The sequence below is a fragment of the Takifugu rubripes genome, unplaced genomic scaffold, assembly GCF_901000725.2.
Source record: "Takifugu rubripes unplaced genomic scaffold, fTakRub1.2, whole genome shotgun sequence".
Lineage (NCBI taxonomy): Eukaryota > Metazoa > Chordata > Actinopteri > Tetraodontiformes > Tetraodontidae > Takifugu > Takifugu rubripes.
Window position 1 is genome coordinate 60,001 of NW_021821634.1, and position 21,390 is coordinate 81,390.

The 21,390-nt window shown below is 46.2% G+C and overlaps 1 protein-coding gene across 3 annotated transcripts in view; it reads left to right on the forward strand.

Annotated features, from left to right (window-relative positions):
- cbfb (core-binding factor subunit beta) overlaps positions 1-20,305 on the forward strand; it is a 20,549-nt gene extending 244 nt beyond the window's left edge. The window contains 7 exon segments of one of the 3 annotated variants that reach the window (NM_001098653.1): positions 1-191; positions 2,138-2,224; positions 3,382-3,498; positions 15,066-15,182; positions 15,531-15,626; positions 16,380-16,432; positions 19,391-19,468. The exon segment at positions 1-191 is cut by the window's left edge and continues 244 nt beyond it. In NM_001098653.1, the coding sequence (NP_001092123.1) occupies positions 114-191; positions 2,138-2,224; positions 3,382-3,498; positions 15,066-15,182; positions 15,531-15,626; positions 16,380-16,409 (525 nt within the window). In that variant the 5' untranslated portion in view covers positions 1-113 and the 3' untranslated portion in view covers positions 16,410-16,432; positions 19,391-19,468. 3 annotated transcript variants of the gene reach the window in all.
- The last annotated feature ends 1,085 nt before the right edge of the window (positions 20,306-21,390 follow it).

A 21,390-nucleotide genomic window follows, 5' to 3' on the forward strand; every position in this document is an offset into this window, starting at 1 on the left:
CACGGAAGTGCGTGAGAGGGAAAACGAGGCGCGCACGGCAAAACGTTCGCGTTAGTGCTCGAAATTTTAAAAAAAACGTAAAAAAGATCTTTGAGAGGCACGAAAGTGAGAAGATGCCACGAGTAGTCCCAGACCAGAGGAGCAAGTTTGAAAATGAAGAATTCTTTCGCAAACTGAGCCGAGAATGTGAGGTACGTGAACCCGGGAGCCTCTCAGAGACAAAGCGGAAATAACGAGTCGGAGGCCGGACAGTTAGGCTAACCCTAACCCTAACAGTTAGTGTTAGCCTAACCCTAACCTAGTTAGGGTTAGCCTAACCCTAACCCAGTTACTGTTAGCCTGACCCTAACAGTTAGTGTTAGCCTAACCCTAACTAACCCAGTTAGTGTTAGCCTAACCCTAACTAACCCTAACAGAAGTCAGATGATCGGTCGACATCATTTATTAACTAAAACAGAAGGTTTTGCTTTGTGTAAAATGTCAGATAACTCACGCAAAACAAAACACCTTTACTCTTTCATGTTGTACCCAGTACCATATGTATTTACTTTTGTATGTATACACACACACACACACACATATATAGCACATATATAGCTTTGTTATTTTAAGTAGGTCAAAAATAATGTTTGATGACCAAAATAAAACATCTGCACACACACGTGGGCTCCTCTCGTGGCTGTTGTCTTATGACAGGATGTCTGTTTCAGTACAGACCAAAGAAACGTTTGGATTCATTATTCATTCAATAATATTTCTGCATTTATATCCATAATACTCAATCTATTTTAGCCCTCCGAGGTTGAATATTGTTGGTAGTCTGTGTTTGAGAGAGCAAGTTATAACTTGCTGTAATAACATTGTTGTTAGCATTTTCTTTCCATTTTACTAGCACACATTTCAATAATTAGGTGCAGATTTATGACTAAAATATACATGGTTAGATGCATTCACTTGATAAGACTGTGAAAGGAATAGTGAATTTATCAAATGATTTTGAGGTTATTACAAAATCAAAATAATTGTGGTTCAGCAAGGCAGCACAAAGATATCATCAGCAGAATCACCTTTCCATCAAATCAAATCAATCTTTATTTATACAGCGTCTTATACAATCAAAATTGTTTCAAGGCGCTTTCCAGAACCCCAGGGCCTGACCCCAGACAAGCAACAGTAGCAAGGAAAAACTCCCCTTTAACAGGAAGAAACCTTGAGCAGGACCAGGCTCATGTAGGGGGACCCTCCTGCTGATGGGGGGTAGAGAGAGAGGAGAAGAGAGAGGAGAGGTAGAGGATAGAATGGAGAGGAGGGTAGAGGAGAGGAGAAGTAGAGTGAAGGAGAGGAGACGAGAGAGGAGGGAGGAGAGGAGAAGTAGAGTGAAGGAGAGGGGAGGAGAGGAGGAGGGGAGAGGAGAGGAGAAGTAGAGTGAAGGAGAGGCACAGAGCACAGAAACACACACAAAAATACGATATACAATCACTTCAGCAGGGCCGGAGGTCATCATGCAGCTCCGGAAACCATGAGCCAGTGGGGTGACAGAGGCCTGTCAGGTGATCATGGTTCTGGACCCCAGCAGCCTTGGCCTATAACAGCATAGCTAAGATGTGACCTAATGATTAGACGACCCCCTAAGTATGATAATCTGTCTGTCTATGATAGTAACTGGAACTACAGAATTAGTAACAATAAGCTTTTTCAAAGAGGAAGGTTTTAAGTCTGATCTTAAAAGTGGCGATGGAGTCAGCCTCCCGTACCTGGACAGGGAGCTGGTTCCATAGCAGGGGGGGCCTGGACAGGGAGCTGGTTCCATAGCAGGGGGGGCCTGGACAGGGAGCTGGTTCCATAGCAGGGGGGCCTGGACAGGGAGCTGCTTCCATAGCAGGGGGGCCTGGACAGGGAGCTGGTTCCATAGCAGGGGGGCCTGGACAGGGAGCTGGTTCCATAGCAGGGGGCCTGGACAGGGAGCTGCTTCCATAGCAGGGGGGCCTGGTAGCTAAATGCTCACCCCCCCCATTCTACTCCTAGAAACTCTACTCTTTATAGAGAGGTTATTGGAAATTACTGGTTAACAGTGTCAGTTGAAAGTTTTCATATCGTGTATCAATATTATAAAGCCTGTTTTTTCTTTGCATTTTAGATCAAATATACCGGTTTCAGGGACAGACCCCATGAGGAGAGACAAGCTCGTTTCCAGAATGCTTGCAGGGATGGACGGTCAGAAGTTGTAAGTGCAAAATAGCTCATTTTTCTATGTCCATGTAAGATCTCTGCGTCCCCTGGACTTGTCAGGGGTTTTCTTGAAGACGTTTCGCTATCTCTTCAGAAGGCTTCTTCAGTTCAGAAGGTTTTTCTTTTTGGATGGGGGGGGGGGTTCTGAAATTAAGGTTGTACAGCCTGAAATCATGCAACTGCAATTTTAAACATTTTACTTTATTTTTAAAATCAGATTTACTTTCAAGTTACAAGGTTACAGAACTACCCTAAAACACCAGTAGCCAACACTCACTTTTTAGCCAGACTTACAACTTGTACCAACCATCTAACTCAACTAAAGTGGTTTAACTACCCAGAAATGGGATCAAAATATTCCCGTGGCTAAAATGTCTCGTTAGGTGGAATGGGCCAAAATACCATCATCCAGGATCCAGACACTCATACAGGCTGTTATTTTTGCAAAAGGAGGCTCTACTAAATACTAATGATTTTTCTATTAGGGTGCCCAAATTTATGCACAGGCCTTTTTTTGTTTTGGGGCATATTGCACATTTTCTGTGAACCCAATAAACCTCATTTCACTGCTGAAATATGATTGTGTTCATCAGTTATTTGATATATCAAAATTAAGTTGTGAATTAAAACACCCAATGATTGGTGAATAAAAACAATGCCAATTGTCAAGGGTGCCCAAACTTTCTCATACCACTGGACATAGTAAATTGAAATGGCTGCACTTGTCTAACCTCAGTTCTATGTAATAGAATACAAATTCTCTTTTACAAAGTCATTTTGAGGGAACATTCTGAAGTGTACATTGTGTTAGCTAAAGTGCATTTACTTAAACATCACAATGCAAAATGTAAATGTTAAAAGGCTCACACTTGTTCACCCAGCCTGTTCAATATGTGATTGTTGTTGAACTTGAGTTTTTACTGATCATTACTGCACTGATAAATATCCACTGGCACTAATTGGTCATATATACAGTATATTATTGGCTAGAACCTGCCAATGACATTCCTACTGTGTTTGATTCAATGGAAATTAATTCATCCTGAAGGAAATTCTTCTTTGCATGCAAAACAATCAAGTATTTCTCTCCCCCACCTTTGATTGTAATACCCCAAAGGAAGTAGCCATGATGAGACCTTTTCCCTTCCCCAGGCCTTTGTTGCTACAGGCACCAATCTGTCGCTTCAGTTCTTCCCGGCCCACCAACACAGCGATCAGAGGCAGGTTCCCACGAGAGAGTACGTGGACTTTGAGAGAGAGACAGGAAAGGTAAGACACATGTGTGCGTGCTTTCTATAACCCAACATACATGAATATTATAACCGAAGTAATAAGATTAAAAATTAACCATATTGACAGGTTTTGTAAGATTTGGACCATTTACTTAATTGGTTTTTGCAGTTAGGCATGTTCCATATGTCTTAACAGAAGCACACAGACAACAGAAAACAGTTTGAAAATAATATTTGACATGTCAAATTTAGATGTTTGGTTTCTTTCCTTTATGCCGAGTAATTTGCGTGGCTTACATTTCTGTTTATGATTAGTTGTTAAATAGCTTAATGTGTGTGGAGCAAAAATAAGAATCATAGGATCATTATCTGACATCCCAAAACTTTAAACAAAGAAACACATGATGGTAATTTTACATTGGTTCACATTTATACTTATTTTATACAACTTGTTCATTTCATTTAAGTCCATTATGGTGGTTTATAGAGCTAAAAAGAATTGTATCGATGTCCTGCTTATGTGCCTGACTGTAAATGCAAAACTGTTGTGCTATCTGTAAACTGTAGTTAGAATAACTAAAAGGTCAGAATAAGCAACCATATGGCTGTAATAAAATGCAAAAAAGTAAAGCCTGGTGTTTTGGGGGCTACAGAGTGTCTTGCCCTCCACAAGAGGATACATTGCAAGGGTGGGACAACTGAGGGTTTTTGGCCTTTTACGTGCAGACAGGACTGATATTTCACAACCACATGTTTGTCAGTGGCATTTTTACCCCACTTCACATATTTGTACAAGTTTAAGATGAGATAAGATCGAATTTGGCCAATTAGTGGTCAGATTTGTTTATATGAAAGCACCCAACTGTCAAAATCCTAAAGGTTTTAATGACAGTAACATCAAATACTGTTGTTTTGATCAAAATTCATGATGGATTTTGATGTAAAGCTAGATCATATTAATTCCTGGCCACACAGAAATATAAAACTAAGAACCACCTTTTCATGGTGAGCAGGATATTTTAAGTTGATTCAGTTCCTTTTGTTTCATGCACCGATTGCTTGAGTGCACCAGCTAATCCCAGCTTCATGAGTGCTGCTGGAGGGCTCCTGTATATTTAATGAGGCAACTGGCTCCATAAAAAGGCCCTGAAACACTCAAAACTGCTGTAACACATTCAAACCATGGCTCCTGCATAAAACACCAACTAAACACAAGCCATTGAAAGTTTTCTGAACACAACATAGTCAAATGATCATCTGTTAGGAGCTCAAGGTGTTAGCATTTACATGTTTCACTCACTCACTGTTAGCACGCCTTATTTCTTCCTTTTATGGGCCACATGCTGTGCATGTGTTATATTTACATCTGTACAGAAGTGCATGGCAGAAGTGCCTGACTTTTGAGTCGCATTACCAAAGCCAGACCGCTAATTGGTTCCTTATGAGAGAGAGGCACACAGAATCCCATAATGCTCTCCTCCCTCATGGCTTCATATTTCTCATTCTAGGCTTACCAACAATGACAATACCCAAAATCCACCGCAGCCCTCACAAGGTACTTTTTTTATCCACGTGAACTACATACCCGAATATTTTCCATACAACAAAAAAATCTTGTGTACATACATGGTCACAGTACTGGAAAAAGCCCAGGGAAAGGGGGGGGGCGGGTTAGAAAGAGAGGGGGCACACAGCCCTGCTAGGAGATTGCTAACAACACAGGAGCGACACTCTGGTGTCCCGGAGAACCAACTGGAGCCACGGTTATCTGCTCCGTGGAACTCTGTAGCCTGTGTAGGGTTAGAGTTAGCCTGTGTAGGGTTAGAGTTAGCCTGTGTAGGGTTAGAGTTAGCCTGTGTAGGGTTAGAGTTAGCCTCTGTAGGGTTAGAGTTAGCCTGTGTAGGGTTAGAGTTAGCCTGTGTAGGGTTAGAGTTAGCCTCTGTAGGGTTAGAGTTAGCCTGTGTAGGGTTAGAGTTAGCCTCTGTAGGGTTAGAGTTAGCCTGTGTAGGGTTAGAGTTAGCCTCTGTAGGGTTAGAGTTAGCCCCTGTAGGGTTAGAGTTAGCCCGTGTAGGGTTAGAGTTAGCCTCTGTAGGGTTAGAGTTAGCCCGTGTAGGGTTAGAGTTAGCCTCTGTAGGGTTAGAGTTAGCCTGTGTAGGGTTAGAGTTAGCCTGTGTAGGGTTAGAGTTAGCATCTGTAGGGTTAGAGTTAGCCTGTGTAGGGTTAGAGTTAGCCTCTGTAGGGTTAGAGTTAGCCTCTGTAGGGTTAGAGTTAGCCTGTGTAGGGTTAGAGTTAGCCTCTGTAGGGTTAGAGTTAGCCTGTGTAGGGTTAGAGTTAGCCTGTGTAGGGTTAGAGTTAGCCTGTGTAGGGTTAGAGTTAGCCTGTGTAGGGTTAGAGTTAGCCTCTGTAGGGTTAGAGTTAGCCTCTGTAGGGTTAGAGTTAGCCTGTGTAGGGTTAGAGTTAGCCCGTGTAGGGTTAGAGTTAGCCTCTGTAGGGTTAGAGTTAGCCCGTGTAGGGTTAGAGTTAGCCTGTGTAGGGTTAGAGTTAGCATCTGTAGGGTTAGAGTTAGCCCCTGTAGGGTTAGAGTTAGCCCGTGTAGGGTTAGAGTTAGCCTCTGTAGGGTTAGAGTTAGCCCGTGTAGGGTTAGAGTTAGCCTCTGTAGGGTTAGAGTTAGCCTGTGTAGGGTTAGAGTTAGCCTGTGTAGGGTTAGAGTTAGCCTGTGTAGGGTTAGAGTTAGCCCGTGTAGGGTTAGAGTTAGCCTCTGTAGGGTTAGAGTTAGCCTGTGTAGGGTTAGAGTTAGCCTGTGTAGGGTTAGAGTTAGCCTCTGTAGGGTTAGAGTTAGCCTGTGTAGGGTTAGAGTTAGCCTGTGTAGGGTTAGAGTTAGCCTGTGTAGGGTTAGAGTTAGCCTCTGTAGGGTTAGAGTTAGCCTCTGTAGGGTTAGAGTTAGCCTCTGTAGGGTTAGAGTTAGCCTCTGTAGGGTTAGAGTTAGCCTGTGTAGGGTTAGAGTTAGCCTGTGTAGGGTTAGAGTTAGCCTCTGTAGGGTTAGAGTTAGCCTGTGTAGGGTTAGAGTTAGCCTCTGTAGGGTTAGAGTTAGCCTCTGTAGGGTTAGAGTTAGCCTGTGTAGGGTTAGAGTTAGCCTGTGTAGGGTTAGAGTTAGCCTCTGTAGGGTTAGAGTTAGCCTCTGTAGGGTTAGAGTTAGCCTGTGTAGGGTTAGAGTTAGCCTGTGTAGGGTTAGAGTTAGCCTCTGTAGGGTTAGAGTTAGCCTCTGTAGGGTTAGAGTTAGCCTCTGTAGGGTTAGAGTTAGCCTCTGTAGGGTTAGAGTTAGCCTGTGTAGGGTTAGAGTTAGCCTGTGTAGGGTTAGAGTTAGCCTCTGTAGGGTTAGAGTTAGCCTCTGTAGGGTTAGAGTTAGCCTCTGTAGGGTTAGAGTTAGCCTCTGTAGCCAGGAATGTTACTGTGTTTTCTGCAGAAACTATTGCAAGATAGATTTTTGTTGGACTTCAATCACATCCGGTGCTTGTGTCAGAGCTCTTTCCTATTACATTAATGGATGAGGTTGACATGGTTTTCATTCAGAGGGAATCTGTGGTGAGGCTATTTTTAAACACTTTTCCCTCTAGCACACTCACAGAACAAAAAAACTCACCCTGGAAGTACAGTCTCATCTTCATCTTTGCTTGAGTTGTTGGTAAAAGCAAGTCGCACTCATGCTTCTCCATCTGGGTTGGGGTCATGTGATGTATGCGTATGGATTTCTTCATCTGGAAACGCTCTGTGCACCACCCACACATTGAATTCATACGTGCCATAGTGAACCAGGTGACCGTCCTCTGAAGCTTGAACCACACATGCTGTTTCTTGGGAGCAGAACTGCTGTGTCTGGACATGCTGAAGCCCATCGACAGAGGAAACACATTCACACTGTTGATGGATTATGCAGAATGATAATGAGCACTGACGTCCCTGTGAAAGATAAAAACATCCTGAATAAAATGTTGAAATCTGATTGATGACTTCATTTTTTATTTGAGACAGTGGGCAGTAGAGTTTTATCATATTTTCTATAATAGTTGTACTGACCAGGGGGTGATGCTAGCTATTAGGGTTAGGTTAGGGTTAGGGTTGTGTGTAGGCCCCTGGCCTCTCAGGTAGAGAGGGTTAGGGTTGTGTGTAGGCCCCTGGCCTCTCAGATAGAGAGGGTTAGGGTTGTGTGTAGGCCCCTGGCCTCTCAGATAGAGAGGGTTAGGGTTGTGTGTAGGCCCCTGGCCTCTCAGATAGAGGGTTAGGGTTGTGTGTAGGCCCCTGGCCTCTCAGGTAGAGAGGGTTAGGGTTGTGTGTAGGCCCCTGGCCTCTCAGATAGAGAGGGTTAGGGTTGTGTGTAGGCCCCTGGCCTCTCAGATCGAGAGGGTTAGGGTTGTGTGTAGGCCCCTGGCCTCTCAGATAGAGAGGGTTAGGGTTGTGTGTAGGCCCCTGGCCTCTCAGATAGAGGGTTAGGGTTGTGTGTAGGCCCCTGGCCTCTCAGGTAGAGAGGGTTAGGGTTGTGTGTAGGCCCCTGGCCTCTCAGGTAGAGAGGGTTAGGGTTGTGTGTAGGCCCCTGGCCTCTCAGATAGAGAGGGTTAGGGTTGTGTGTAGGCCCCTGGCCTCTCAGATAGAGAGGGTTAGGGTTGTGTGTAGGCCCCTGGCCTCTCAGATAGAGGGTTAGGGTTGTGTGTAGGCCCCTGGCCTCTCAGGTAGAGAGGGTTAGGGTTGTGTGTAGGCCCCTGGCCTCTCAGATAGAGAGGGTTAGGGTTGTGTGTAGGCCCCTGGCCTCTCAGATCGAGAGGGTTAGGGTTGTGTGTAGGCCCCTGGCCTCTCAGATAGAGAGGGTTAGGGTTGTGTGTAGGCCCCTGGCCTCTCAGATAGAGAGGGTTAGGGTTGTGTGTAGGCCACTGTCCTCTCAGATAGAGGGTTAGGGTTGTGTGTAGGCCCCTGGCCTCTCAGATAGAGAGGGTTAGGGTTGTGTGTAGGCCCCTGGCCTCTCAGGTAGAGAGGGTTAGGGTTGTGTGTAGGCCCCTGGCCTCTCAGATAGAGAGGGTTAGGGTTGTGTGTAGGCCCCTGGCCTCTCAGATAGAGAGGGTTAGGGTTGTGTGTAGGCCACTGTCCTCTCAGATAGAGGGTTAGGGTTGTGTGTAGGCCACTGGCCTCTCAGATAGAGGGTTAGGGTTGTGTGTAGGCCCCTGGCCTCTCAGATAGAGGGTTAGGGTTGTGTGTAGGCCCCTGGCCTCTCAGATAGAGAGGGTTAGGGTTGTGTGTAGGCCACTGTCCTCTCAGATAGAGGGTTAGGGTTGTGTGTAGGCCCCTGGCCTCTCAGATAGAGAGGGTTAGGGTTGTGTGTAGGCCACTGTCCTCTCAGATAGAGGGTTAGGGTTGTGTGTAGGCCCCTGGCCTCTCAGATAGAGAGGGTTAGGGTTGTGTGTAGGCCCCTGGCCTCTCAGATAGAGAGGGTTAGGGTTGTGTGTAGGCCACTGGCCTCTCAGATAGAGAGGGTTAGGGTTGTGTGTAGGCCACTGTCCTCTCAGATAGAGGGTTAGGGTTGTGTGTAGGCCCCTGGCCTCTCAGATAGAGAGGGTTAGGGTTGTGTGTAGGCCCCTGGCCTCTCAGATAGAGAGGGTTAGGGTTGTGTGTAGGCCCCTGGCCTCTCAGATAGAGAGGGTTAGGGTTGTGTGTAGGCCACTGGCCTCTCAGGTAGAGAGGGTTAGGGTTGTGTGTAGGCCACTGGCCTCTCAGATAGAGAGGGTTAGGGTTGTGTGTAGGCCACTGGCCTCTCAGGTAGAGAGGGTTAGGGTTGTGTGCAGGCCACTGGCCTCTCAGGTAGAGAGGGTTAGGGTTGTGTGTAGGCCACTGGCCTCTCAGATAGAGGGTTAGGGTTGTGTGTAGGCCACTGGCCTCTCAGATAGAGGGTTAGGGTTGTGTGTAGGCCACTGGCCTCTCAGATCGAGAGGGTTAGGGTTGTGTGTAGGCCCCTGGCCTCTCAGATAGAGAGGGTTAGGGTTGTGTGTAGGCCCCTGGCCTCTCAGATAGAGAGGGTTAGGGTTGTGTGTAGGCCACTGTCCTCTCAGATAGAGGGTTAGGGTTGTGTGTAGGCCCCTGGCCTCTCAGATAGAGAGGGTTAGGGTTGTGTGTAGGCCCCTGGCCTCTCAGGTAGAGAGGGTTAGGGTTGTGTGTAGGCCCCTGGCCTCTCAGATAGAGAGGGTTAGGGTTGTGTGTAGGCCACTGGCCTCTCAGGTAGAGAGGGTTAGGGTTGTGTGTAGGCCCCTGGCCTCTCAGATAGAGAGGGTTAGGGTTGTGTGTAGGCCCCTGGCCTCTCAGATAGAGAGGGTTAGGGTTGTGTGTAGGCCACTGTCCTCTCAGATAGAGGGTTAGGGTTGTGTGTAGGCCCCTGGCCTCTCAGATAGAGAGGGTTAGGGTTGTGTGTAGGCCCCTGGCCTCTCAGATAGAGAGGGTTAGGGTTGTGTGTAGGCCACTGGCCTCTCAGATAGAGAGGGTTAGGGTTGTGTGTAGGCCACTGTCCTCTCAGATAGAGGGTTAGGGTTGTGTGCAGGCCCCTGGCCTCTCAGATAGAGAGGGTTAGGGTTGTGTGTAGGCCACTGGCCTCTCAGGTAGAGAGGGTTAGGGTTGTGTGTAGGCCCCTGGCCTCTCAGATAGAGGGTTAGGGTTGTGTGTAGGCCACTGGCCTCTCAGGTAGAGAGGGTTAGGGTTGTGTGTAGGCCCCTGGCCTCTCAGATAGAGGGTTAGGGTTGTGTGTAGGCCACTGGCCTCTCAGGTAGAGAGGGTTAGGGTTGTGTGTAGGCCACTGGCCTCTCAGATAGAGAGGGTTAGGGTTGTGTGTAGGCCACTGTCCTCTCAGATAGAGGGTTAGGGTTGTGTGTAGGCCCCTGGCCTCTCAGATAGAGAGGGTTAGGGTTGTGTGTAGGCCACTGGCCTCTCAGGTAGAGAGGGTTAGGGTTGTGTGTAGGCCCCTGGCCTCTCAGATAGAGAGGGTTAGGGTTGTGTGTAGGCCCCTGGCCTCTCAGATAGAGAGGGTTAGGGTTGTGTGTAGGCCCCTGGCCTCTCAGGTAGAGAGGGTTAGGGTTGTATGTAGGCCACTGGCCTCTCAGGTAGAGAGGGTTAGGGTTGTGTGTAGGCCACTGGCCTCTCAGGTAGAGAGGGTTAGGGTTGTGTGTAGGCCCCTGGACTCTCAGATAGAGGGTTAGGGTTGTGTGTAGGCCCCTGGCCTCTCAGATAGAGAGGGTTAGGGTTGTGTGTAGGCCACTGGCCTCTCAGGTAGAGAGGGTTAGGGTTGTGTGTAGGCCACTGGCCTCTCAGGGTTAGGGTTGTGTGTAGGCCACTGGCCTCTCAGATAGAGGGTTAGGGTTGTGTGTAGGCCACTGGCCTCTCAGATAGAGGGTTAGGGTTGTGTGTAGGCCCCTGGCCTCTCAGGTAGAGAGGGTTAGGGTTGTGTGTAGGCCCCTGGCCTCTCAGGTAGAGAGGGTTAGGGTTGTGTGTAGGCCCCTGGCCTCTCAGATAGAGAGGGTTAGGGTTGTGTGTAGGCCCCTGGCCTCTCAGATAGAGAGGGTTAGGGTTGTGTGTAGGCCCCTGGCCTCTCAGATAGAGGGTTAGGGTTGTGTGTAGGCCCCTGGCCTCTCAGATAGAGGGTTAGGGTTGTGTGTAGGCCACTGGCCTCTCAGGTAGAGAGGGTTAGGGTTGTGTGTAGGCCCCTGGCCTCTCAGATAGAGGGTTAGGGTTGTGTGTAGGCCACTGGCCTCTCAGGTAGAGAGGGTTAGGGTTGTGTGTAGGCCACTGGCCTCTCAGATAGAGAGGGTTAGGGTTGTGTGTAGGCCACTGTCCTCTCAGATAGAGGGTTAGGGTTGTGTGTAGGCCCCTGGCCTCTCAGATAGAGAGGGTTAGGGTTGTGTGTAGGCCACTGGCCTCTCAGGTAGAGAGGGTTAGGGTTGTGTGTAGGCCCCTGGCCTCTCAGATAGAGAGGGTTAGGGTTGTGTGTAGGCCCCTGGCCTCTCAGATAGAGAGGGTTAGGGTTGTGTGTAGGCCCCTGGCCTCTCAGGTAGAGAGGGTTAGGGTTGTATGTAGGCCACTGGCCTCTCAGGTAGAGAGGGTTAGGGTTGTGTGTAGGCCACTGGCCTCTCAGATAGAGAGGGTTAGGGTTGTGTGTAGGCCCCTGGACTCTCAGATAGAGGGTTAGGGTTGTGTGTAGGCCCCTGGCCTCTCAGATAGAGAGGGTTAGGGTTGTGTGTAGGCCACTGGCCTCTCAGGTAGAGAGGGTTAGGGTTGTGTGTAGGCCACTGGCCTCTCAGGGTTAGGGTTGTGTGTAGGCCACTGGCCTCTCAGATAGAGAGGGTTAGGGTTGTGTGTAGGCCCCTGGCCTCTCAGGTAGAGAGGGTTAGGGTTGTGTGTAGGCCCCTGGCCTCTCAGATAGAGAGGGTTAGGGTTGTGTGTAGGCCCCTGGCCTCTCAGATAGAGAGGGTTAGGGTTGTGTGTAGGCCCCTGGCCTCTCAGATAGAGGGTTAGGGTTGTGTGTAGGCCCCTGGCCTCTCAGGTAGAGAGGGTTAGGGTTGTGTGTAGGCCCCTGGCCTCTCAGATAGAGAGGGTTAGGGTTGTGTGTAGGCCCCTGGCCTCTCAGATCGAGAGGGTTAGGGTTGTGTGTAGGCCCCTGGCCTCTCAGATAGAGAGGGTTAGGGTTGTGTGTAGGCCCCTGGCCTCTCAGATAGAGAGGGTTAGGGTTGTGTGTAGGCCACTGTCCTCTCAGATAGAGGGTTAGGGTTGTGTGTAGGCCCCTGGCCTCTCAGATAGAGAGGGTTAGGGTTGTGTGTAGGCCCCTGGCCTCTCAGGTAGAGAGGGTTAGGGTTGTGTGTAGGCCCCTGGCCTCTCAGATAGAGAGGGTTAGGGTTGTGTGTAGGCCCCTGGCCTCTCAGATAGAGAGGGTTAGGGTTGTGTGTAGGCCACTGTCCTCTCAGATAGAGGGTTAGGGTTGTGTGTAGGCCACTGGCCTCTCAGATAGAGGGTTAGGGTTGTGTGTAGGCCCCTGGCCTCTCAGATAGAGGGTTAGGGTTGTGTGTAGGCCCCTGGCCTCTCAGATAGAGAGGGTTAGGGTTGTGTGTAGGCCACTGTCCTCTCAGATAGAGGGTTAGGGTTGTGTGTAGGCCCCTGGCCTCTCAGATAGAGAGGGTTAGGGTTGTGTGTAGGCCACTGTCCTCTCAGATAGAGGGTTAGGGTTGTGTGTAGGCCCCTGGCCTCTCAGATAGAGAGGGTTAGGGTTGTGTGTAGGCCCCTGGCCTCTCAGATAGAGAGGGTTAGGGTTGTGTGTAGGCCACTGGCCTCTCAGATAGAGAGGGTTAGGGTTGTGTGTAGGCCACTGTCCTCTCAGATAGAGGGTTAGGGTTGTGTGTAGGCCCCTGGCCTCTCAGATAGAGAGGGTTAGGGTTGTGTGTAGGCCCCTGGCCTCTCAGATAGAGAGGGTTAGGGTTGTGTGTAGGCCCCTGGCCTCTCAGATAGAGAGGGTTAGGGTTGTGTGTAGGCCACTGGCCTCTCAGGTAGAGAGGGTTAGGGTTGTGTGTAGGCCACTGGCCTCTCAGGTAGAGAGGGTTAGGGTTGTGTGTAGGCCACTGGCCTCTCAGGTAGAGAGGGTTAGGGTTGTGTGTAGGCCCCTGGCCTCTCAGGTAGAGAGGGTTAGGGTTGTGTGTAGGCCACTGGCCTCTCAGATAGAGAGGGTTAGGGTTGTGTGTAGGCCCCTGGCCTCTCAGGTAGAGGGTTAGGGTTGTGTGTAGGCCCCTGGCCTCTCAGGTAGAGAGGGTTAGGGTTGTGTGTAGGCCACTGGCCTCTCAGGTAGAGAGGGTTAGGGTTGTGTGTAGGCCACTGGCCTCTCAGGTAGAGAGGGTTAGGGTTGTGTGTAGGCCACTGGCCTCTCAGGTAGAGAGGGTTAGGGTTGTGTGTAGGCCACTGGCCTCTCAGATAGAGGGTTAGGGTTGTGTGTAGGCCACTGGCCTCTCAGATAGAGGGTTAGGGTTGTGTGTAGGCCCCTGGACTCTCAGATAGAGGGTTAGGGTTGTGTGTAGGCCCCTGGCCTCTCAGATAGAGAGGGTTAGGGTTGTGTGTAGGCCACTGGCCTCTCAGGTAGAGAGGGTTAGGGTTGTGTGTAGGCCACTGGCCTCTCAGGGTTAGGGTTGTGTGTAGGCCACTGGCCTCTCAGATAGAGGGTTAGGGTTGTGTGTAGGCCACTGGCCTCTCAGGTAGAGAGGGTTAGGGTTGTGTGTAGGCCACTGGCCTCTCAGGTAGAGAGGGTTAGGGTTGTGTGTAGGCCACTGGCCTCTCAGGTAGAGAGGGTTAGGGTTGTGTGTAGGCCACTGGCCTCTCAGGTAGAGAGGGTTAGGGTTGTGTGTAGGCCCCTGGCCTCTCAGGTAGAGAGGGTTAGGGTTGTGTGTAGGCCACTGGCCTCTCAGATAGAGAGGGTTAGGGTTGTGTGTAGGCCCCTGGCCTCTCAGGTAGAGGGTTAGGGTTGTGTGTAGGCCCCTGGCCTCTCAGGTAGAGAGGGTTAGGGTTGTGTGTAGGCCCCTGGCCTCTCAGATAGAGAGGGTTAGGGTTGTGTGTAGGCCCCTGGCCTCTCAGGTAGAGAGGGTTAGGGTTGTGTGTAGGCCCCTGTCCTCTCAGATAGAGGGTTAGGGTTGTGTGTAGGCCCCTGTCCTCTCAGATAGAGGGTTAGGGTTGTGTGTAGGCCACTGGCCTCTCAGATAGAGGGTTAGGGTTGTGTGTAGGCCCCTGGCCTCTCAGATAGAGAGGGTTAGGGTTGTGTGTAGGCCACTGGCCTCTCAGATAGAGGGTTAGGGTTGTGTGTAGGCCACTGGCCTCTCAGGTAGAGAGGGTTAGGGTTGTGTGTAGGCCCCTGTCCTCTCAGATAGAGGGTTAGGGTTGTGTGTAGGCCACTGGCCTCTCAGGTAGAGAGGGTTAGGGTTGTGTGTAGGCCCCTGGCCTCTCAGATAGAGAGGGTTAGGGTTGTGTGTAGGCCACTGGCCTCTCAGGTAGAGAGGGTTAGGGTTGTGTGTAGGCCCCTGGCCTCTCAGGTAGAGAGGGTTAGGGTTGTGTGTAGGCCACTGGCCTCTCAGATAGAGGGTTAGGGTTGTGTGTAGGCCACTGGCCTCTCAGGTAGAGAGGGTTAGGGTTGTGTGTAGGCCACTGTCCTCTCAGATAGAGGGTTAGGGTTGTGTGTAGGCCCCTGGCCTCTCAGATAGAGGGTTAGGGTTGTGTGTAGGCCCCTGGCCTCTCAGATAGAGGGTTAGGGTTGTGTGTAGGCCACTGTCCTCTCAGATAGAGGGTTAGGGTTGTGTGTAGGCCCCTGGCCTCTCAGATAGAGGGTTAGGGTTGTGTGTAGGCCCCTGGCCTCTCAGATAGAGGGTCTGCTGCAGGATTCTTTCAGCAAATCTTGGGTACTGTTCCCCATTCAAGGCAGCCCTGACAGGCATATTGCAGAAAATCTGTAAATCTTTTAGATTCATGTCAAGCAGAGCCATTCAGAGATTTAGTTTGGAACTCTTTGTTTTTCACCTTTTTTCTTTTTAACTCCAAATCTTCATTCCACTTCAGGTCTATTTAAGGGCTCCTATGATTTTGAATGGAGTTTGTGTGATTTGGAGAGGCTGGATTGATCTTCATCGCCTGGATGGGATGGGATACCTCGAATATGATGAGGAGAGGGCACAGGTAACTCAAGATATGGCTACCTAATAAAGGTGATGTGGGAATTTATTTGCAAATTAAGCCACCATTAAACAATGCCATAGATTCCAAATTTAGTTTGTATTTTCTTTGATGTAATATAAAGTGATAAATAAAACATTTAGTTCGGAGTACCCCAGAGATGGGATACTGAGCATTTGACTGATTATATTACCATAGTAATATAGCCTTAGCCTGCCCATGAAAGTGTACCAAATCAGACCTTTTAAGTCGACATGTATCATATATTGAGCCCCAGAATAAATCTGGTGATCGTTGAAACATGTTGTAATCTGTAAAACATGTTAGAAATACATGTTTTCCCATTTACAGCATGAGGACGCACTTGCCCAGGCAGCATTTGAGGAGGCCCGACGCAGGACCAGAGACTTTGAAGACCGGGACCGATCACACCGGGAGGATTTAGAGGTGCGCCCTGTTTCTTACATCACGTAGTCACATGAAAGCCTCAACCCTGCAAAGGCAGCCGCAGTCTTCTCAACTTGCATTTTAAGTAATTTATGAAACAGACTAATAAAAAAAGGGTTCCTATGAAATGTAATGCTAACCATTTTCTATTGTATATTAGTAAGTTTAAAACATATTAGTAAGCCTGGTGTCATTTTTGTCTGCTTTTTTACTTCAAACATCATTAAGATAATGTCATTTCATTTGACATTTCATTTCTTTCTATTCGACTACAATCACATTTTACTTAGAATACTAGAGTGTGATTGTTTTCATTAGTGTATTTTTAATTATTTTCTTATCAGTAGTAGTATTAAAGTCATATTCAGAAAAGCCCATTTACAATTCATTTGTAGGTTTAGTGCATGATCAGTTTTGTAATCATCTGATTTAATTTCACAAAATTCTATTTTCATAAAATAATTGAGTAACAGTATTGACATGTGCCCCAAAAGCTTCAGAAGGGAAGGTAGTAACTTTGATACGCGACTCATGTAAATGTAATTCCTTTGACATTCTACAATACCAAATTCAAATAAGGTATCTCAATTCTCAAACATTACTCAATTACTCATTATTCTAGAGTCAAAGTCATACTTTCCTAAGTCTTAATTTATTTGACATCCTGAGACAAACTCACTTTCCCAGCAAAGTTTTGGGGAGATGAATGATATCCTTCCCACATTGATGGACTTCAAATGGTTTATTTTTTAGGACTCTGTGGTTTCTAAAATCTGGGACTGATGAGACAGCCTGCACAAAAAAGGGTCTGTGTCCTCTATTTCTTAACATCTATTACACTGTCATGCACTAAACCCTGTGTGTGTGTGTGTGTGTGTGTGTGTCTGTGTGTGTGTTTCTGTGTGTGTGCACGTGTGTGTATGTATGTGTGTGTATGTATGTGTGTGCATCTTTGCTGTGCTGTTATTTTCTGTGGTTTGTAATGTTATTTTATCTGTACTTTATTGCCCAGTCTTCAGAGCATTCTCTCAATGATCCTTCAGATATTTCTGAAGAGCCAAAAACGGCTTTGAGTTATGGGGGTTTGAAAAATGTGTTACATTATTAATATTATACATTTTTGTCTTAGTCGTATTTCCCAATCTTTTAATCATGACCTAGTGCAACCTGCATGATCACCAGCAGCCCCCCCCGAAAGGTGATAAGATCATTCAGACACTGGCAGCAAGCAGACGTTACCAGCTGTCAGAATAAAGAAATGACCACCAGCTTCACACGTCCTCACCAGCACAGTGTGATGTCATCTTTGTGATAGAAAGATGGTGAACGGTGCACAGACGACAGCAAGGCATCCATTTATCATGAGTATTGATTGCTGACTCAACACAGAAGGCTTTCTTCATGAGCTGGAGGCGTTTTTGTGCCAGGCACTTTTGCTTTCTTATGAGTCTGTTGAACCTTATTTTCCACTCTACTTTATTGTGTCACTATAATTAGTGTCTAGTTATCTGCCTTATTTCAGCACCTGCCCAACTTGAAATGTCCTGGTTCCATAAACCCACAAAGGACGCTCGATCAACTCTTCCGTTTCTCCTCAATCTTTCTTTTCTTTTCAAGATTGTTTGGCTTGCATTGGCATTGGCATTAGCATTAGCATTATCAGGATTAGGCTGAAAACCTTTAACACAAAAAGAAACAATTTAGCAAACAATTCAAACAAACACAAATATCTCCATTAAATCAAAGTTTCTTTCATACCGGTGACGTCTTTGGGAGGAACTCTGTGTTGAAATTGTCTTCTCTTTGTCAGTGTTCCTTTCCTCAGTGCAGAGTGAGACCCTTTTAAGTGCTACCTCCACCTTCCAGGTGTTCCCTTAGCAGCCTGCTCTGCTCAATAATGCATTCTGGGATTTGTAGTGATTGGATTCAAGATATCCTTGCCAATATGATAAATTGGAAGATAAGGTAGTAATAAACAAAATAATTTACTACAGCAAAAAGGAAGATGATATTGATGATATTCCCAAAGGAGAATTGGTACATTTTCATGACACTTGGAGAAAAAAAAGCAAATTATTTCCTCAATCTTAATGTAACTGAACTTAAATAAATGTTTCATGATAACATAATGACTAATATTGGTGCTCTAAGAAACCCACATAATGCGATTGGAAATGACTTTGCTCTGGCCTTTTTACACCTTGATCAAAGACTCTACAACACATATGCGCATGCTGCACAACCCCTCAGCTCGCTGCCGTACAACCATGGAGCAGAAACCACACTGCTGTCATAACCACGAGGGCCACCGTGCATTTTAATTGTACAATAAGTAACGCTGCTCTGTCACCCAATTCCAGATGTCTATTATGTGATGTAAAAGGTCAACCATAAAGGGATGCCAGCCAAAAAGATGCATATTGCCACTTGGTGTTGAAGAGAACATCTTGTCATTTATTTCATTTTCTCTTTTGTAAACTGCGACAAGGACCAAATTCTGACAAAATTTCAATGTCAACTTGTGAGCATAGGTCATTTAAGCTGTGCATGTAAATATGCTGCATGTAAAACAAAGCAAAAGGTGTGTCTCTGTAAATGCCCATTATCATTTCTATACATCTGTGACAAGTGTATTTGTTGCTGCTACACATGTCAGTAGCTCCCCAACCACCCACCAGCAAATTCAACTCACAACCAGGTGAAGATCAGCTGACATCCCAGACCCCTCTTTACCTGAGTGTCCAAAACATACGGCTGGAGATCAGGTGAAACAACAGCAAAATCACTGACCTCCAGCAGGGTGTCCAGATATATACCCTTCTGCTCAAACATGGCGTTCATTATACACAATGAACAATAGTCCAAAGACGTGACACCACTTGGGTTCAGATCCATGAAACCATGGCCCCCAATCATGCACCCTCCAGGCGTCACTGTCATTGCCTCAAGACCGTTGTAGTCCCTCCAGAGAATAATGGAAGGGAATGCAATAGTTCCTATATGCCATTGCAATGTGCAGACATTTAATAATGGACATGTGCATAACTATTATTAGAATTCATATATTGTATTATCTTACTTGATAGTACAACCGAGCGGTAGCCACTTCACACCCTGCTAGCCATGCTCTCCACCCATACCAGCCTTGGAATTGCATGGGTTCCCCACTTTTTTGACACTTTTACTTGATAGCATATTTATCAACAATACTTTGACAACTGAACTCCAATTTCCTCAATGAAATGATAGCGTTGTAGTCACTAGCCATGTGCTATTCAGGCAATAGTATTAAGACGTAGATCAGCAATATCAACTCTTTTTCCTGTGTGCCTGTGTGCACTAGCGCCCACTATGGGACAGCCGCCCCTGCTGGAGCGATAGCTTGCTGTCTTCCCTTACTCAGCCTGTGCCTCTATGAGTATGACAGTTCAAATGAGGAGGTTGATTGATTCAATTGAGTTTTCCTCCTCCATCCAACTCTGTCAGTGATAAAAATCCTTGTAAAAAGCCAATTGATATCCTCTTGACAACAGTCAAGTCAGGAAACCTTTACAGTTGCTTCAAAACTAATAATTGTCTGACTCTTTCATACTAAATATTTCCACCAAAGTCTTATTCTTTTGCTAAATTTCTTTAAATGATACGCAAAGTAGCGGCCTTGTATCAAAAGCAGATTTAACCATTTTGTGTTGTTTTAATCCTACTTGTTTCTTTCTCCTTTTTAAAAAGGGTTTTCCATTTATTCTTTTGTTCTCTCTCTTCAGTCCAGACGGCAGCAGAACTCCAGCCCTGGCTCAGACGTGGGAAATATTGATGCAGGACAAAAGATGTGCTGAGGAAAAGGAGAAATGACCATTAAGAGCCAGTTGTCCATTAATTTCTGTTACAATTAATATTCATTCATTTATTCATTCATTCATTCATTTATGTTGTACTGAATGTTCACCATTATTCCCTAGACAATTGAATATATACCCAGTCTTGATCAAATTTTTAATTATTAAAATGTAATGTGGGTGCCGGAACAAATGCTTTCTTGCTCCCACTTGCTATCACACCATATTCTTTATTTTCCTCTATATATTGCCCTGCCCCAACTCTCCCTTGGGTGAGTAAAAGTGGGTGACATCATTTTTATGTGACACCAAATTACTCATGTTTACGATCAATATTCAATATTTGATTTGACAATGTTTTTTTTACAGGAAAGTGTTTTTCCTAAACTTGTCCATGTGTTAAAGATTCACATTTTTTACTTTTCAATACTGCGCTGTAATATATTAGCCTATTATTGTCAGTAGATTATACTGATTGCTTAATCTAATATTTTCAAGTGACTAAAACAGATTTATGTAGAAATTGTTAACAACAGCCTCACATATTAGTATCAACAGTAGACTGTTATACTTTGAAAGGCTTCTGTGTTCTGTTAATGCCAGCATTAAGTTTAAGGAATAAAGACACTTTGAGTTATGTTACATATTCCAAATCAGGCCTTTTTTACATGGTGTAGCTTGAAGCTCATTTCATTTTTGCATGTCCTTCTTTCTTTGTGTGTTGGTCAGGATTGAGATTAAACTGCAATTAAAAACAATTGTAATGCTTTATAAAAATTTAAAAGAATTGATTTGCTGAAATTGATTGATGAAACTGAAATAAAAACCAAACTGAAAAGCAAAGGGACAAGATAGAATTATTGCACTAAAGGCTCAGGTTCCCTCTCGGTAGTATAATAAGAAAACATTAAATCATTTTCCACTGCTATGCTGATGACACCCAATTATATCTATCAATGGAGCCAGACCGAACCCATAACCCAAAGACTCTTCAGGGGTGGTGGTGGATTCACCTTTGTAATGCTTTCACTGATGACTATTGCACCTGCAGCTGGTTACCAGTCAACGGCCTCCTGTTCGCTGTTCACTTGAGTTCTTTTCTCACAGGAACTTGTTAGTACTTTTTCTGTTTCTCACGTACCTCTCTAGGTCACCATTTGAGGAGAGACAACCAGCTCTTTACACACCCTACCTTTTCTCGACTGCACGATTTTCTTTTGTCTTTGTTTTCTGTTCTCTATAGTCTTCGACAGTTATTCCTCTGTTTTCAGGCCTAATCACATTCGTAACACATCGAACCCCTTAGTTTGAAGCTTCTTCATTGTGAAGCTGAGCAGATGAAGCACAGCCATTTTCACAGTTTTGATAAAATATGGAGTCAATCACCTATCAATTTCTTCTATCCAATCAATTTTTGCCAGGTTCGCTTTTCTCCGATATAGGGTCTGAAGACTGTCTGGTTATCATTAGCTCCCCGCAAAAAAATGAATGAGTGCGCAGCGTCTGTAGTGTCTATGCTGTCATCGTGGAGTAAAATTCAAAAGAACAGTCTTTATCTCATTTCATTTGACCATTTGAAATATCTGTATTTTTATTTTTATTTTTAAATTTGACATTAATCATTTTACACATGCACACAAACACACACAACATAATTGGTCATTTCAGTATCAATGTCTTCCAGTTCTAACGAGCCTCAAGGAAATCAGTTGTTGTGAAGTGGTCCAAAGGGTGGTCAGGTAAAAACGGGGGTTCATGTTTCTGAACAATCCCAAATCTGTGTGTGTGGGGGGGGTGCTGAACATGTGAGAGAGGGCAGGAATGGCCCAGAGCAGAGGGCACACTTCACAATTTCTGTGCAATTGTCTACTTAAGCCTGTTATGCATCATTGAAGCTTATGACTCAGTAATCCACATTTTTAGATAAC